Raw genomic sequence first — 18,771 nt, 5'->3', positions numbered from 1 at the left:
CCTTGCAAACAGTCACTCACAAACAACAGCTCTTCCAAAGACTGCTCAAGGAAATTACCCAAGCCAGGGTAATTCAAACATCACATCAAACATAAGCAAATCAAGGTAGGGTTGCAAACAATTTGCTATCACGTAAAAAGAACGTATGAGGAATTAATTCTTCATACTCGTCTTTTTCATCAGGAAGAATAACACACCCCCTAAATTTTCTGGGCTATTTGAAAAGAGTTTCAGCTGTGATTTTTCTGAAATATCCTGAACTCTCAGGTGTTCTCCTCCCCTTTCTTGCAATACAATTAATTCCTCTTCTCCTAAATATGTGCTTGCAGTATAGAAAAACAACAGCAATACCTGACACTGCCTTTCACGCAACCAAAAGCAAACACAGAAGCAGGCTGGGATTTTTTGTTGCAGATTCCAGGTCAGTTTTATAATCAACCAGAGAGGCCTGTCAGAAAATCAGAATTTCTAGAAGTTGTATGTTGGAATTAGAAACAAATTTCAATTTTCTTTCAAGTGGGGGCTGTGTATTAACTCAGCTATTCCTGTTTCATAGGCTCATGAAGACTAAACTCCTCCTACATCATGGAGGTGAACACACACATAAAATTTGGGAAAGCTGCCACAAGGTTTGAGCTGCCTGAATCCTGTATTACAACCCTTATACCTCAAGATCACACTATAGCATGACAGCTTTGGGACACATAAATGCTTTAAATGCATTAAATAACACACTATGTTTTGAATATGTTTTCTCAAATGGCCACGTAAGAGTAAGATTCATATACATAAAATGGCAATATATGCTGTAAATATATAAATATAAATATAAATAATATATAAAAATTCAGAATCAGAAATTTAAGTAAGAATAAAAAAAAATCATAAATATAAATCAGTGAAAAAAGTGAAGTGGATTAAAAAAACCCATCACAAGTCCATTTCAGATTTGTAGGGTACACAAGGTACTTCCAGTTGCACGACTCAAGTTACATTTTTTTCCCCACACAGATGAAACAACAGCTAAAGAGCCATTTCAGGCTCACCAACTTGCTCGCAGGTGGGTGAAGTGATTCTGATTCCCCAGCCCAAGCTGAGAAAAGTTTCCATCTGCTTTGTATCCGTATGAAATGTTCACAAATGTGAAGCAATACACAGTGGACTGGGAAAAAAAAAAAAAAAAAAAAAGCTCAAGAGGAAAAATAATGGAATTGATCAAAACTGGAAGAACGATGAACTCACTTCCACCCTAAAGATATCCAAACAATCTAAAGACTCTGTTAGAAAAATGAACATCGTGTTCAGAAAACAGGAAAGAACAGCAAGACATAAATCAAATAAAAATATCATGAGACTGTGCTTTAGAAAACCGCATGGCTTGTACTAAGTTCTGTCCCTACAGCCCTTTACAGAGCTGGTAAACTCCAGGCAGCCTAGGGGACACAAAAACCCCACGTGTCCAGAACCAGTGCAGGTCTTATTAGCAAGAGCTCAAGGTGGCCACCCGATTAAAAAGTGAATTTTGACAGGTAAGAAAGAAATCAGCCCTACTCTGTACTTTACAAGGAATAGAAATGGATTTTTTCACGTGAATCGGAGATGAAACACAACACCAGGAAAGGTATTATGAAACGTTTGCTGTGCTGAGGCTACAAAAACCTTTTGTCCGTGTAAGGTTCAAAGGCACGCAGAACGATCTGCAAAGCGATGATCAATAAGGATAAAAACATCCCCTCGGGTATCAGGAAATTATTAGATACCATGGAGTGGCCTGAAGGGATAGAAAACTTTAAAGGAAAGAGAGAATTGAAGGCTTTGACTCCTCTTCTGTGAGGTATTAGTGCAAAACGTGCCTGGGCTGTGGCCTGGAATCAGATGTTCAGCCAAGCACATCCTTCAGTGGAGGTCAGTTAACAGCAACCAGCACCCAGAGGACAGGGATATCCCATGCACCTCCAGAAACATGTTTTTTGAATAGGATGCAACAGTGCTGTGACTATTTTAAACAAACATCAGCCCTAAAATCTGTAAGAGGAGACAGGTTTTTCATCTGCAGCCGACATCGTCAGGTTAAACATTTTTCCCTGACCGAGTATATTCTGAACACCTACAAGCATATGGTGGGCATCAAGCTTCAGCATCCCTCCAGTAGCAGCACAGACACAGCTAAAAGAGAGCTGGGACCTCTATAACCTAGATTAATTTCTTATTATGGGAAGGAGGAGAGGCGGTGTGAGAGTGCTGCAGCCTCAAGTAACAACTGAGAGCAGGCACTTGAGGAAATTCCCAAAGGAGCCCCTGAGTGCTTTCCCCCTGCAGTGATGTCTGTCCCTCTCTGGCTGCTGACAGCAGAGGGGCACTGGCAGGGATGCCACTGTGTCCCCTCCTCCAGGAGCTGCCCTGACTCTCAGCCCCTCAGTACCAGCTACATACCCCCGCACACAAGGCCAGGGCAGTACCCACCCCGTTTTCAGTCTCACTTCTCGTTTTTCTGTCTCCCTTTTCTCTGCCAGTCTGTCAAAAAGCGGCGCTGAACCTCCAGGCTCAGCACCGCCAGGGGCTGTTACCTGCCACCAGTGCCTCTCTGCAGGACACCTGGGGCTGTGGAGCTGGCTGCAGATTTTCAGCCGTGTCTAAGGTCTGAGATCAGTCTAAGGTTTGAGATTAGCCTGCTTTGACAATGGTTACATGGCACAGGACTGCCCAGCACCCCTCACTTGTGTTTTCATGTGGTTGTGTTGAAGGACAGCCTGGTCTGGCCTGCAGACACTGACAGGGTGCGAGATGGAGAGATCAGGGATCACACATTCCCTGAACTTGCAAGATGCTCCTTCGTAGAGGGAAGGGATTGGGATCCCACAGTGCCCTGCCTGACACCAGGGAGTCAGTGAGGAGCTGCAGAAAGGGAGACGCTGCACTGCCTGGGAACATGCAGGGACGTGGCAGTGGAAGGGTAACTGGGAAGGAAGGAATAAAATCACATTTGACACTTCCCTCCTGAGAAATGCGCTCCGTATCAAAGCCAAAGCAGCAGCAGGAGGAGCATTTCACTGAGAACTCACCTGAAGCAGCTGTGAGAAGCTCCCTACCACGCAGGCAGCCTCCTTCTTTCCCTGCTTTCCTCCCCATGAGGAGAGAGCATGGCACTGTGGTAGGGGTGTGCAGCCTCTGCCACCCTCTGTGCCACTAAAGCACAGAATGGAAGAGGAGCAAAGAGAGCACCAGAGAGACAGAAGGGAGCAATACCCTCCTGTGGAGCCCCTGCACAGAGCCCAGCAGGTTGAAAAGGTGCTCAGACTGGATTTGGTCTCCATTTGAGGGCATCAGCTTCTATTGGCTATGAACAGGTACCTGGAAATTATGGTCCCACATTGTTTTCACCTCTGTTGAAGTTCCGATCTGTAATTGGAAGGACCACAAGCAGGGAGCATTTTGCTTCTGTTTGGAATGAAAAACATGCAGCCCTGGTTTCTGCAATCAAGTCTACAAACCCAAACAAGATGGTTATGATTTCCAACTCCCCCAGTCATCAGATGGCTGCAGCACATCCCTAGGAAATAATTCTTTGCACCAATTGTTTGCCACATAGCAGTGCAAGGTGTTTGGAAGAAATGTACTCGACTGAGAAAATGGTGTTCAAACAGTTTGGTGTTTTTCCCAAAAATGTGTTGTGGTTTTTTAGCTTGCTTGCTTGGTTTTTTCTGTCACCTCCTACAAATAATTGCTTCTGTAAGCACGTTGGTCTCCTATGTGGTAAAGACTCACCAAACAAAATTATTGAAACGTAATTTTGTGCGAGCCATCTTCTCTCAATGTATAAATCTAAAAGCAGAGCCCATTAGTATGAGTGCCTTTCTCCTCCCATCTCCTCTTTCTTTTCCCCCGCTCTGGCATGGCAGCAGGAGGTAATTAGAGTGGTCAGTCTTTAGCTGAGGACGCAGCACAAAGCCGGGGCCAGGCAGAAGGAGCAAGGTCCATGGCAGTCACACAGCAGGCTGCAGCATCAATGCAGCTCTTTCCACTGCCTTTGCTCCGTTTCCCTCAGCCTTCCCATTCAATTGCCGTGCTGGGAAGCGTGCTGCATCACAAGGAGAGGTCTGACAGGAAGGTTTTCTGTGCTCGCTTTTGAAACTTGCCTCGTGTCAGGCTCTGGTCTCTTGCCCAGTGAAACGCACAACACCCTCCAGGGCTGGGTCTGAAGCAGCAGAGGAGCAGAGTGCTTTTCTTTCCTCCCTGACTCTGCCTGCTTTGCTGACAGAGGATTTGGCACTACCATTCATGCTAAAAGTAGTTTTACATCTTTTACACTCCTTCAGTAAGAGTATGACATTTTGTGCGTTGTACAAACCAATTCTCTTTAACCCTACTTAACTAAAGCTCTTCTTTCACCACATCTTCATTATGCCCTTAGGTGTCAACACACTCTTCAGCTGCTCTCTCTCAGTGAGATAACTCTTATCGTAGTGATGATGTTCCAGAGTGTGCTGAAAACCCAGGATTAAAAACGAATGTTTTAAATGCAATTAGGAACATTGCACAGGTTGAAAATTAATTCCTAGTTAACACATTGATCTAAGAGGGAGTGTAAGTGCATTTTAGGTCTGCGAGCACTACTGGAAAAAAAAAAAAAGATTATTCATATGATTAAAGTTAACATGACTTGTCAGAGAAGAGCGAAAGTGTACTTGGACCCAATTCAGAAAGATACTTAGGAACACGGCTGGCTGTAACCTAAGAAACACCGAGCCCTTAAAACACCACCAAAGGGCAGAAGGAAAAGGAAAATCACATGATGGCCAAATCTGCCAGCTGTGCTTTTCTCACAAAACTCTGCTCAGTCTTACAGCGGGTTTCATACCCTTAGCATAAAAAAATCTTTCACAAGCTGGATAAATAATAGCAAATAACTAATAAAAACAACACGGCGGTAAATAAAAATAATAATATTAAATCCTTCTCTCGACAAACACCTACAGTTGAAAGGTGAAGGGGCAGTAAAGAGAGCAAAAAAATTCTAACTACAGGAGATGAAGGAATCAAAGAGGTTCACGAGCAAGAAAAGATCTGCTATGTCACCTTGCCGCCGCGTTGGTGATGATTTTCAGGCTGCTGGGATTACGGATCAGCTTATCCAGGATGCTGACAATCTGCTCAAATTTGGGTCTGTTGTTCCTGTCTTTCTGCCAGCAGTCCAGCATCAGCTGATACAAGGCAGCTGGGCAGTCCATGGGAGGTGGCAAGCGGTACCCTTCATCCACAGCCTTGATCACCTGCGCAAGGAGAAAAGTTTGCGGGGACTTAAAGGCACTTTACAGCAACTCGGTTTTTTTATCAGCTGTTAACGTTTGGACATTCCGTGTTTAAACAAACGTGTTTATTCGCTAATTGTCTCTCGTTTATCTGCAAAGTAAACCAGGCAGTAGATTAGGCATGCAGAGAGGGGAGTTAAGATACAGCGTGTGACTTTGAAGAAGGTGAGTGTGTGGAAAGGATCTCAGAAGCTCACACTCGGTTGAACTAAATCCGTAAACAAAAGCCGCAGTTAGCAGGCGCTTGCTAAAGTATGCCAAACTTCAAAAAGGTCTTGAATATCTCTCCTCTCATCACCCTTAGCAACACATGTTTTCCACATCCTCTAGTGGACACTGACCTCCAAAAAACCAACAGGAAAAACAACCTTTCCACATCCTCCTGTGGGCACTGAACGCAAAACACCAAGAGAAAAAAACAACCTACCCTGCCGAAAAATCAACCTGCCCCCTCACTGGGCATCCTGAACCCACAGACAAAAGGTCTTGTGGATGATGTCACAGGGCCACAAAACGCTTTCAAAACTTACCTCGTGGATAACTGTACACTTTCTACTAGGCACTGCAAGCCCAATTCCTCATAATTTACCTAGACTGATAAAATTTGTCTACATTTTCCATAATTTTTCCAGATTGACACACACAAAACCAAGATTATTTTAGAATTCATGCTGTCCAGAAGCTTTTTAATCCAGCCTTTTCACTAGAATCTAACACCTCTTGATCAGGCCTGCAGTATCTATTGCCCCATGAAAAGAAAAACTCAGTGTATTCAACATAGAACATGATAAAGCCATATTCTGTTAATCTTTCCTTTTCATCTGGGTCAATTAATTGAAAAGCAGAACAAACTATTCTGAATTAGAACAAGGACAAGGGAACAGTTAATGGTTTAAGCAGCCATGAAGGAGAGGCACGTAAATAGGTTAATCCTTCAGTTTCTGATTTTAATGGGATATTATTAAAGGCATTCCACTAATATATCAGTCTGCAGGATACATTAATCTCCACGAAAACATTCATTACCAATTAAAAGAAACGCATCGTTTTCTGCAGCGACTTGGGTTGCAGAGGTACCCATTTAAAAGGAAGTTTTCTTCTCTCTTTCCTTATTTAACATAAAGTAGTACAGAAAAATGTTTGAATACAGCTAAGGTACTGACTTATTTATTTTGATTTAGGACAAGTAACAATATATATCAGCTCCTTGGAAAATCTATTTGTGTGAGTGACTGCACTCCATAAAATTTGGTCCATAAGGAACCCCTGTGGAATAAATCTAAAATTAATAAAACAAGAGGAAAAGAAGCCAAAATAGATATAATAAAAATCTTCTTTGGGGAAATGTTATGCTTCTTTAAAAAATACTGGGAGAGCTCCATTAATCATTTGGATTGCTGGCTTGGACAGTTTACTAATGTTACAAAGAAACCTGTATTGGAAGTCTAATCAGATCACTCTCCTTCTCTATTTTATCCATTGATTACTTCCAGAAGCATTTTGGTTTCATTAAACTCTTAGCAGAAATGCTTTGCTTCTCTTTTTTCACAAGTGCCAGGAGCGATTTATTCTGTGCATTTGACATTTACAGAGAACTTCTACAGAGTATTAGACAAGTGGAACCAAAGGGGATCAACAGAAATTTGGGAGGGTTTTCTAACCACGAGCTAAGGAATGTAAAAGGCAGTGACCTCACTGCAGTGGAATTGTTTGCATCATCTTACAGAAAACCACCAATGGGATAAAATTCTCTGCTCTGCTCCTTCAGAGGTCCGAAACACTCTGCTATAAAGATGGAGGGTTTTTAAAGTTCTAATGAACTTTTACTCGACCAGGGTGATCCGGCCATATTAATCCCCACACCTCATTCATCAAAAACTCAGAGCCACCTGGTCCTGGCCTCCCTCCACAGCTTGATTCCCTATCTGAGAACATAACTCGGACAACGATTTACTCACATCCTGGTTGGACATCTCCCAGTAGGGCCTCTCCCCATAGGACATCACCTCCCAGAGGACAATCCCATAGCTCCAGGCGTCGCTGGCCGACGTGAACTTCCGATAGGCAATCGCTTCTGGGGACGTCCATCGGATGGGGATCTTGCCCCCCTGGGAGCAAAACAAAACCAGAGAGCCCATTTGACTGTCCTGCAACAAATATGATGTTGTGTGGTTGATTATTTCATCCCTGAGATTCTCAGTTATCAGTTATTCTCAGTGATACTGGTGTAAAAAAACTCAGCGTGAGCTGCAAAACGCCGCTGCCGTTTGCCATAAGAGCAAAAGAGAGAGTAAAATACATTTCAGTGCAAAATCTACTGATATCCAATAGATTTACCACAGATTTATCTATCTACAATATAGAGATATATAGTACAGCACAGCATACATACTTTATAGACACACACATATATATTTTATATGTATGTGTGTGTGTGTGTGTAGCATAATTTACACAGATAAGAGTAAATGGTAAATCAAGTCTGGTTGATTTTCAGTTATGAAATGTTTGGAAACTGCCACGACAGTCATACAGCATTAAAGGTGAAAAACCCAGCCCAAGGTCCTTGCTTGTGACCCAGGTCCTTCTGCACAGCACAGGAGGGCTGGATGTGGCTGATTCTAAGGCGCCGAAGTGAATTCCCTGTTGGTGTGGAACCTGCATGGCTACACCAGGTTTTCTAGGACATTCAAGGAAAGTAAGGGGCCATGATGTTGTTTCATTTCACTAAAGCCAAGCCTCCAGCTGACACGCAAAGGTTCAGACGGGGTCATCTGTGCAGAGGGAAGAGCGCAGAAAAGTCAGCCTGGAGAGTGGCCTTGGACATTTTTACGCTCATAAGAGAAGCAAGCCGTCATTAAATGCCAAACCTGAAGAGAACTGAAGCTACCAGTACAATTAACGTGGTAGGTAGGGGAACATCCCTCTGGTCATGGCCACCACTTGGTGCTGTAGGTCAGGTTGATAAAATGCACTCAAGGAACCTCAGGCTGAGTTTTTAAAATGTGAGAACTAGAGCAAAGAGACAATTCCTGGTGATGCCAGCTTTGGCAGAGTTTTCTGAGAGTCACACGTGAGAAAATAAAGTTCTAAAAGATAGCAGTGCAAAGCTTGTTCCTGAAGGCAATTCTGGAGTGAATGTGTTTTAGTACAGAAAACTGTGAGAGTTTAAAGTTATTTCCAGTTCTGCACAACATGCACAGAATATATTCTGAAGATTTCACACCAGACCAGCTCTTTGCAGTGCCTCTGACACCCCCATCATACTCCAGTCACACACCTCTCCTCACAACCACCTCTGTGGGGAGAGAGTGCTCTTATTTCCACTGAGTAACCAGCAAGAAAAAAAAGATTTAAATGTTTTACTGCTTCGCCTACACTCCCATAAACTGTAGTTGCACTGAGGGTAGCTACGAAATCACCAGCTTTAGACTCACTAGCTTGGTTAACAATAGAAATGCAAACATTAGTGTTCATTAGAAACCTAAATACAGTCTTAACTACACTGAAGCATCTTCATTTTCATGGCTAATATTGCATGAATTAAATTAAATAGAAACAACACAGGCAGCCCTGACTCAGACTACAATTTAGGCCTCCAAAATGTGACTAGATGAGTCTTAGAGGCTTGGCAAAGGTCAGGGAAGGGATCGTCTTGGCATATGGTTTTCATGGATCCCATTCTGTTTAGCAGAGCTCCCTACCAAAAGACAAACCATCATTTCACACACAGTCCCCAAAATCAGGTAAACACCAAATTTCCACATCACTTGCAGACCAGCAAATAGGACACAGGAAATAAACTGGAAACCCCTGTTTTATCACTGAAGCCAGATGAAGAGCCTGATCTCTCTCTCTCTCTCTCTCTCAGAAATTTAATCTATTAGGTGATGTTCTTTAGTCACAAAAAGTACATTGTATTTTCCATGCATTATAACTTTATTCACAATTCCCGGTGCTGCTCCAGAACAGGACCAAGAACATAAAAATGACTTTGTTTTGCTCATACTCAATTAATAAGCTCCCTTTACAAGTGTCCAGGGGCCCTCAGCGAGTCCAAGGCCCAGCCAAGAAACAAGGAAAGCTCTCCCCCAGCCTCGTGTTTTCCCAACAAATCCACTTACAGTGTTAGATGTGAGGCTGATAAAGAAATCAATCTCTCTGTTTTCTGCGCTAGAAGTGAGCCTTGGTTTTCAATAAAGAACGGCAAGCCTGGGGGAAAGCCATATCCTAAATTTACATCAACAAAGACCTCACCACCACGAAGAGAATCACACATCTCCCACTAGACAACGGCAGGAATTTTATATTGGATAGAAGGTCTTTACAATCTTATGTAAAAAGTCATTTATGCAACTAGTGAAACATATTTCAAAAAAACCCCCAAAAAACCCATTAATTAAGTCTTCTCACATATTGGGACTGCTTTATTTCAGAAAGATTAGAAACTCAATGAAACAATTTCTGGCTTTGCTTTACTGAAAAGGGAGAAAAAGGAAGGTACATCAACCCCAGATTCTTATTATAATGAGTGTGAGTCAGTGGCTTTCAAATTTTCTTTGCTAAGCCTCAGCTATAATCCTATAAAAACCTGCAGGCACACATAGCATTACCATAAATAAGACAGAAATATTAATTAAAATGTATTTTAAAAAAATAAATCAACTGCCACTGAACAGAGTCTAAAAGTGTAATTTTGCCCTTCTGCTGCCCAATTTGTCATAAAAATGTCATAATTACTTCTAAAAAGGGATTTTGCTGACTCTTTTCTTTTTGGAATAGTTTAAGAACACGAACAGCTCTGGTGTTAGAGATTGTAGGAGCTGGTTACTGCAGCTCAAAATCCCAGGCAGTCTAGGTCAGAGAACCTCTCTCAGGGCTGGAAATCAGTGAGGCAGCAGTAACCAAAAGTTTTATCTTCTGTAGATGGAGCTGCTATTCCTGCAGTATCTGCCTCTCCAAACATAATTCATCTGAAGTCAATGAAGTCCTCAATTTATTTCTAGCACGTCTGGCACTCCAGCACAAGGCAGCTGTTTCCAGGACTTCAGAACCCATTCCAATATTCTGATTTATAATCTGTTACAAGGTGACAGCCACAGGCACCTAAGCCACAGGCCTGGGGAGGAGAGAATCAAGAAAAATGGATTCTCGCTGAACCACTAGAAGGACTTTGCAGAAAAAGTTGAAAATATAAGGCTGACATTCATTCATTATCCCAGGACCTGGGAGAGTTCAGGAGATATTTTAATGGTACAGAACAAGACAGATTCCTGTGAGTGAGATGAGCCTGTTTTACCTTCTTGCGCACCTGGAATTATCTGAGGCAGCTTGTCAGTCCCTTACTAGTTAACGTTTCATATTGAAATCACCTCCTCCTTGAGTAGTCAGTGATGACAGAACACTGTTCCTTTCCTCTGTGCTTCGGGGCAAGGGAATTTCTGGGGTTTTGCTTCCTTTTTTACCACGCCCTTCAATACATTCAGAGTGTATCACTGTGATTTTGCACATACAGGGAAAATGCAACTGATTCCTGTCCAGCATGGGCTGCACCTACATAGAAATGCCATGAATCCTGGTGATGTATCTGTGTCCTTAAATAGTCAAAGTTCATCTACTCATTACCCAAATACTGTCTTTGAGAGACATAATTACAGTCCCTCTAAAACAGTGATGGCTTAAATTCACTTCCACTTCATACTGTGGCATTAGCCCACCCACCTGTCAAACAGACATCTGAAAAATAACAAGGATGAACTGACAATGACAATTTTAATACAATCTCGGGTGTTTCAATTAAAAGTGAATAGATATGGAGAATGTAGATAATTACAGCACATCCCCTCGGGCACAAAGAACCTGTGGAAAAAATAAAAAAAAAATCCAAACAGCCAGTCAGCCTGAAGCCTGATTCACATGCTGGCTTCTGCTTCTGTAAGCAGGCAGACCCCAGGCTGCCACAGGCCTTTTGTGGTATCAAGGCAGTGACAATAATTCAGGAGGTAAAAAAAAAAATGACCCTGTCAGGTAGGAAAGTTCCTTACAACTCCTGATTCCCTGTATTTCACATGTGCACTTGTGATCTTTGCATTGTCCTTCAGGCTTCTGGTACAATGGCACGAACATCACAGATTATGCATTGATATATAAAGGAATACATAAATTATTGATGTATTAAAGGATACACGTTCATAGCCTTTATGCAAAGCTTCAGACGCCGCTTCTGAGAACAGCACAACATAAAATTTCACCCAGGCAGTGGTGAGGACTGAAAGCCTGGCTGGGTTTCTGGGAGGTAGATCAATCCTGACTTGCAATTATGAATTAAAGCAGTCGAATCATTCTCGGGCTTTGACATTTACAGGTGGAAAATAGGGGTAGAGAAGGAGCCTAAATAGATAAAGCATCCATCTTGGCAGCTAACTCTAGTACCTCTGGTACTAAATGGACAACTGGGAGTAGGAAGAGATGGAGGACAGGAGGACAACAATATAATACACACTCTGTAATGTTTGAAATTTGAGCTATAATTTAGATTTTTTTTTTTAATATCTTGTCATCCTTTAGTTTTAAAGACATGAAATAGTTTGGGACAATGCCATTATTAGGCATGAAACAGTTTGAGATGATGCCATTGTTTTTAAAAAGTGGCACCATTTTTGTCTTGGCTTTGTCCTATAATTAGTGGTTGCAAAATGTGCTAAGCCTAGGAAATGGTCCTGTGTTTTGTGAAATATCCAAGCAGCAGGAACACGAACTGTTCATCTCTCTGCCAGCGGAGTGAAGCTCTGTTTTCACATCTGTGGTCTCCGTTTTTTTTCAGCTGGGGATCAAACATCCCACCTGGAAACACTCCCTTGACATCTACATTACACTCACTTCAAAGGAAACGTGAGCAAAAAAGGTGAATATCAAATAGCCTTGCTCTTCTCTCAGAGCCGACATGTGGCACAGGTATTTTCACAGCAACAACCCTTGAAAAAGAATCAGATTTGTCCTAAGTTGTGTTTGAAGGTTTTAATTGTCTGGGCATCTTCTGCAGCAGTTTGCACACACACCATAAACGCCAGATGGAGTTTACTGATCACAGATGATTACACTCTACAAAATAGTTTCTTTCCATCTGATTTCACGATCTAATTGCAAACAGGCAGGTAAACTCAGGGAGTAGGTGGCAGGAGGAGAGGAAGAGGAAATTCCCACGGAACACTGGCTGAAAACACTGACACCCTGTGCCCCCTGATTTGTCCAAGCCACCCACAGACACGTCACTGACGTGACAGCTTCATCCAACGCTTCATTTTCAGCTTGGTTTTAAGAAGAGAGCAAAAAGGTTTCTGACACAGCAACACACCCCTGGCTGGACCACCAGACCATTTTCTCTGGAGGAACTCCTGCGTTCCAGGAACATTTATTTATTAATGCTGTAACACTACTGAGAATTAAAACTGCTTTCTCCTACTAATGTCTCTTTGTATTAACCGTGACAGATCTCTGCACAGTTTCCCAAAGTGGCATATATTGCATATTTCTAACTCCGTGACAAAGTTTATCAGAGGGCAAAGAAAACATTGAAAGGTCAAGTAAAGAATAGAGTCTTTATACCTGGTAAGTTACGAAGGTATGATTGATAAATACATTTCTGCTAATGTGTGTGTATATAATGTGCAAGGAAACTGTCATTTCTTTACTCATTTCTCACATGTTATTTTATTTCAATCATGAAGAAGGCAGCATGCAAGCTACTAAAATGACTGATTGCTCCTGTCAGTGTTCAGGAATGAGGGAAACCTTAGAAAACCCACATTATGGTTATGCTGATGCATTGTAATCTGGTTTGTACGGTGAAGATGAGGCGATTACTGTGAGCAATGCAAATTACACTGACTAAGATACTGGATGTTAATGTCACTTTTTGTATAGTTAACAAAATCCACTTTAAATAGCTTTAGAATGAGCAACCAGATATCCAAGTGCAATACACACATATACATAAAGTTAAAGGCTTCCACAAAAAAAATGGAGGTGTTATTCAGGGTGATAATCAGATGGGCATTTTTTCGTTTTACTCAAGTTTTCACTCAGTTAGAGGTAAAGGAGCAGGTATGAATGATACACCCTTGAAGAACAGTGACATCAGTGTGCTCCAGTCAGACATATGTCCTATCATGCTGGAAAACACACAAAAAATTTGATGGGTGGGATTTTTTTTTTTTACTGTGTGGGAGCTAAATCAGCAGTGCAACTAAAACTTCTCAGAGCACGCGTGAGTTCTTAAAATTATTGCGTGCCAAAAGAACTCAGGCCTTAATTGTGAAATTCACTCCTTTACAGATCCAGGAGAAAGAAAGGGAGCCAAGAATTTTGCATAGTCTAAGCAAAGTAATCCACCAACACAAACCACACTTTTTTTGTATGTACATTTTCTATTTTCTCCAAGACATGAATTTAAAAATAGCTGTGATGACCTTCTGGTTTACCGAACAACTCTGGGCGTACAGGACTGACTGCCCTCTGCAACACAGCCCCGGATGTCAGATGTCCATCAGATTTCAGCCATTGTCACAACCAACAACAACTTTGACGGGGCAAAGGAGCACAGGAACTCACCCTGGTGGTGTAAGCAGCTTCTGGGTCGTCCTCCAGTACACGAGACAGCCCGAAATCTGAGACTTTGCACACCAGGTTGCTGTTGATGAGGATGTTACGAGCAGCCAAGTCCCGATGGACGTAACCCATATCCGACAGGTACTTCATGCCAGATGCGATCCCTCGAAGCATGCCCACCAGCTGGATGACTGTGAACTGGGCATCATGCTTCTGGAAAACATTGGAAATGTCACCTCGGGGATTGCTCACGTTCCTTCCCGCACGGATTTTTTTTCACAAATACCTTGGAAGCTCCTCAAATGAGGAGCTCGCGAGTCAGGCGTTGTGATTTAAACGCCACGTGTGGAACCACGCTGATGTCCCAATCAGCTGAGGGAAGGGGACAGATTTGCAATTCAGATCGAAATTCATTTTTCCCCTTCTTGCTGTCATCAGAATTTTAATTTCCTAGATGGGACACGTGTGAAAGCAGCACATAAATCTAAGTTGTGTGTGCTCCTGAGACTGGAGTGTCAGAACATTAGAGAAACAGATGTCCAACTTCCCTGCAAGGCCACAGGATTTTTTCAGTGAAAATCCAAGCCTTCCCCAATGGCCTAATGAAAGTTTTCTATTACACAAGAAATTGATTTAGCAAAAGGCAAACGCTGATCTGATTCAGCAGCTTTCAAATCCCGTTACTTTTAAACTCATCCCTTAAAATTTTCCTCAACTTCAGGAACAGAAAAAATTACTGAAACACATTATGGCTTAGCCTAGAAACCATTAGTTGGATATATTTCTAATCATCTACTTCTGGGCATAATTAAAATCTCCCAACTCCTACTAATCCTGTCTGTTAACACCTACTTTTGCTATTGATATATGGAAATATGGACAATAGGACAGCATTTGTTGTTGTGCAGCTCTCAGATGAATTCCCCAGTGCTGTAAACGTATCCCCTCATGGGCAGCTCTCCAACTCCTCGTGCTGCTGCTTCTGGAATTTTATTAAATGCAGAGGAGCTGGCTCTGCCACTTGAGGTGATCTGACATGAATCAGTCTGCCAGACTGCATCCACATTTCATTTTTGATTACTGTGCTTGGGGGTGATATTAGCACTGTAAACATTAGACAAATCTACGACACAGTGGATGCTTGAAGAGTCTCTCTCAGAATTCCCCTTCATGAAGAAATGAATTATTTTAAAAGATTCTTAGCTGTTGTCTGTCCCTTTTTTATCAGAGCCAACACAAGAGAATTTTATGTAGACTCTGGAAAAGATTTAGCTAAAGACCAGAAGGTTTCTAATCATGAACAGAATCAGATGCTCAGAGAGCATTTCAATGGCAATGGGGAAAGCAAACTAAGTAGTTTCAAAAGGCATTTATAAAAAGGGTTATATGGCCTGAGTGGCCCGTGATATTAATGAGTCACGAGGTTCTTATCTATGTTTCCACACAAGAGTAGTAAAAACCCCCAAAAAAACCACACTAAAACGAAAGAACAAGCTGAACAACTGTTCTGTGCAGTCAGAAATTATTCTCCTTTCCTCAGGGCTCTTTCTTCAAGGATTTCAAGCCTAAACAAAATATGTATAGTTCAGTACAGAGATATTTCATTCAGCTATACTGACACATTATTTATATGTATTTTACATGCTCCAGTGGACACCATAACATATATAGTACATAGTGAAACTCAGGTTGACAATCTATCCCCTTTTGGGGTTAAATGTCTAGTTCAATGTTATGAATTTGGGGGATAATGTCATTCAGCCGTGGCAGAACCAAAGCAGTCTCCCAGCCAAAGCTGAGTTTGCCCTAACAAATTAAAATTAAACCAGTGTTTCCCCTCAGATGGGATTTCATTTCTCCTACACTCCTTGTTTTGCCACAAGTAAATCTTGGTGACACAGGGAGCATTTGAATTTTTTTAGGCTCGCTACCAACTTTGACAGAAAACAAAGATAAATCAGCCACAGCATTAGTATGTCTAAGGTTGGAAAAAGAAAACAAGCCAGTAAACTTTGCTAGCTAAACATTTCTAACATCCTCAGGTATGGGGCTGTCCTCTCAACTTTTTCATTATTGATAAAATTTCCACAAATCCATTCATTTTGAAAATCTCTTGCTTAGACATAGAGGCTGCCAACCAATAAGCATAACTGCATTACTGCCATAATTCAGCCTCCAGAAAAACAGTTCCCATTTCTGTGTACCAGAATGCTGTTTTGTTTTTAACAGATCTTTTTAATAGATGTGACATACTAATGCAACCAAGACTGTCTTCATTTTGGAATAATGCTTACTGCAAATGGACTGGCAGATCCCTACGTGGCTTTCTGAGCGCATCATGATACTCACAAACCCAAATGAAAATAAGGAAATATCAAGGAACAAGAGCTGATGATGAATCAGTGCAGAGTGGCAGCAAACCCATAGCAAGTCCAGAACAAGAGCCACTTCTGCCCCGTTTAGTTTCCTGTTGCACTTACTCGTAGGAAGCTGTCCAAGGAACCATTCTCCATATATTCAGTAACAATCATAACTGGTTTACCTGAAAATAGAGCGCAGGGGTCAGGCTTTTCAGAGGAACGCACTGGAACACAATCAGCAAACCCCAGCATTTCAGGAATGTGTCCAAAACTTCCTGACCCCCAAGGATAATTTTTACATTTAGAAAGGAAGCAAAAGATGCATGGGTGCAGATAAAGATGGAAAGTGCACAGTAAAACACAGAGCACTGGAAAGAGAAGCAGAGCTGTAAGATGGGCATTCCCTCCTTCCAGGAACCCCTTCTCTCTGTGGTGGGATCCCTGACCGCACAAAGTTGGACCTTTACACGCTGCACCCACGGGGCAACGGCAAACTCTAAGGAAACAGCCCTTGAAAAGCCTTGAGCAATTTCCAAAACTCATCCAGGCATATTCAGTCCGGTTTTTGAAACCATTCCTTCCATCCTAGGAAGGAATTTTGCCACACAACCAAGATTTTATACGCAGCTCTGACATGCTGGAGAGAAACTAATGCAAAAAATTAATGTGATGACGGGGAAGTTTTCAGACCAAGGTCATTGCCCTGCTAATATTTTACCATCATATGGATTTTATTATCTCATAATATTTACTAATGCTTTGCTTATTTTCTCTTTGTGGTAGAGAGAAAGGTGGGTAAGAGCATGAAGTTATTTAAGGAGATGAATTATTATTGCACATAAAATACAGGAAGGCATCTGACCATAAAAGTAGGACAAAGGCCTGCATGTTGTATAGTGGGCATGGTGAAATTTTAGCTTTTAAAATTGAACAGCATGAGGTTTGGAAAAGGTACCCAGCTTAATTAAGAACAAGAAAGCCATTAAAACCCCAAGTGAATGGTAACAACCACCTTTTTCTGTTTGCTTTTCAAAAAAACACAGCTTCTACCAAATAGAAATCTTAAAAGAGAAGTAGTAATTTCAAAGAATGAGTTTAACAGGAGAAGAATATTAAGAATTAATATATTCATATATCAAATATCTTCTTTCTGTGGTACAAATGATGCGTTATACTGTGGGAGTCACACAAATGAGTAGCTGACCATCATCCATTCACAAGTAGGAAATACTGCATGCAAAATATTAATCTTGAATGATATAAGAGACGATACAGATACAAGATCTAACAATATAAAAGCTCAAGCAAAAACTCTATTTATACTTAAGTCTTGCTAGCCAGAAACACACAGTTAAAGTACTAAACTTGCACTCTGTGTGTAACAGGAATTCAAAGGGATTTCTGGTAACACAGAAAAGATGCTGCTGGACCTTTCAAGTACAGGGCTACCCAAAACTTTCTGTGATAAATCAATTTACTTTGCCCTGCACTTTGAAGCCAGGAGACAGGTGCCTGGTTTCTGTACAAACTCAGGCAATTTTACCAGACTTTATCAGGAGAACTTAAATTAGAGTAAGAAATACGTGCTCCAAATTATTACAGGAGCATCTTCCTGCCTTGCTCACCCACACTCCAAAAAGCTTTAAGGGCAGGGTTTCAATCTCATTCAGTTGGAAATGTGCCCATAATAAGAAGCACATGCTCTGAAGTTTTAAAAGAACCCTCTGCATCCATTTATCAAAGCACGGCCCTTTATAAATGATAACAAGTTGTGTCAACAGCGTTGCCCAGGTTTATTACAATAGCAGGCTACAAATTGCTGTAAATTATTAGTAAACTAAGCAGAACATGCGTGCTGGTTTTTAAGACTGCTGCCTGCAGCGTGCCCAGGAGTGCAGGGCAGCAGCTGGGAAATGCAGGACCGAAGTCCACAAGGAGCAGAGGAACAATTCTGCACTGGAGGCGAGGCAGGAAGCCCGATGTGGTGATTGATTTGTTAAAAAAAAACCAAAAAATCCTCCAAACTCACAAGCTTCTTGTCCTCCTATCACCCTGCAGAATGTTTAATAAAACAAATAGTTGTATTTATTAGTATATTCCCTTTGTGCCATACACTTCTGCCCAGTAAAATGGAGACAAATAGCTCCAGAGCAGATTTCTCAACTCCTGTACTGGAGCTATCTGGAGAGGGTGTTGTACCCCTGAGGCTTTTATAGGCTTCAGCTGGGAATATTCGGAGTTTTCTCTCTCACACATGGATGTGATGGGCAGCTGGCACTCCTGACATCCTCTCCCAGCCTCCCAAAGCCAACAGCACTGCTGTGAAAACACCTGAGTAGCAAACTCCCTAAAAGTCACTTACACAGAATACAGAGAGAATTAGCAATGCGCATCAAAGAGCAACGCACAAGTTCCTGCATGTACAGCAATTAAATTATTGTCTCAAGTGCTCCAGGAATACAAAATGCAACAAAATAGGTTTTAGCTCAGCTGTG

At 41.8% G+C, this 18,771-nt stretch overlaps 1 protein-coding gene across 1 annotated transcript in view; it reads right to left on the bottom strand.

Annotated features, from left to right (window-relative positions):
* Positions 1-18,771, bottom strand: part of EPHA3 (EPH receptor A3) — a 176,214-nt gene that overhangs the window by 11,281 nt on the left and 146,162 nt on the right. The window contains exons 12-15 of the mRNA XM_066207743.1: positions 16,397-16,458; positions 13,920-14,129; positions 7,268-7,417; positions 5,077-5,270 (exon numbers count right to left, since the gene is read on the bottom strand). Coding sequence (XP_066063840.1) covers positions 5,077-5,270; positions 7,268-7,417; positions 13,920-14,129; positions 16,397-16,458 — 616 coding nt within the window. The remainder of the gene's footprint in view (positions 1-5,076; positions 5,271-7,267; positions 7,418-13,919; positions 14,130-16,396; positions 16,459-18,771) is intronic.

Source organism: Chamaea fasciata, unplaced genomic scaffold, assembly GCF_029207755.1.
Source record: "Chamaea fasciata isolate MVZ Bird 193981 ecotype frontalis unplaced genomic scaffold, bChaFas1.0.hap1 SCAF_2, whole genome shotgun sequence".
In the NCBI taxonomy this organism is placed as follows: domain Eukaryota; kingdom Metazoa; phylum Chordata; class Aves; order Passeriformes; family Sylviidae; genus Chamaea; species Chamaea fasciata.
Note: the sequence above shows the minus strand (reverse complement) of the source record. Positions and strands in the feature narration are given on the sequence as shown.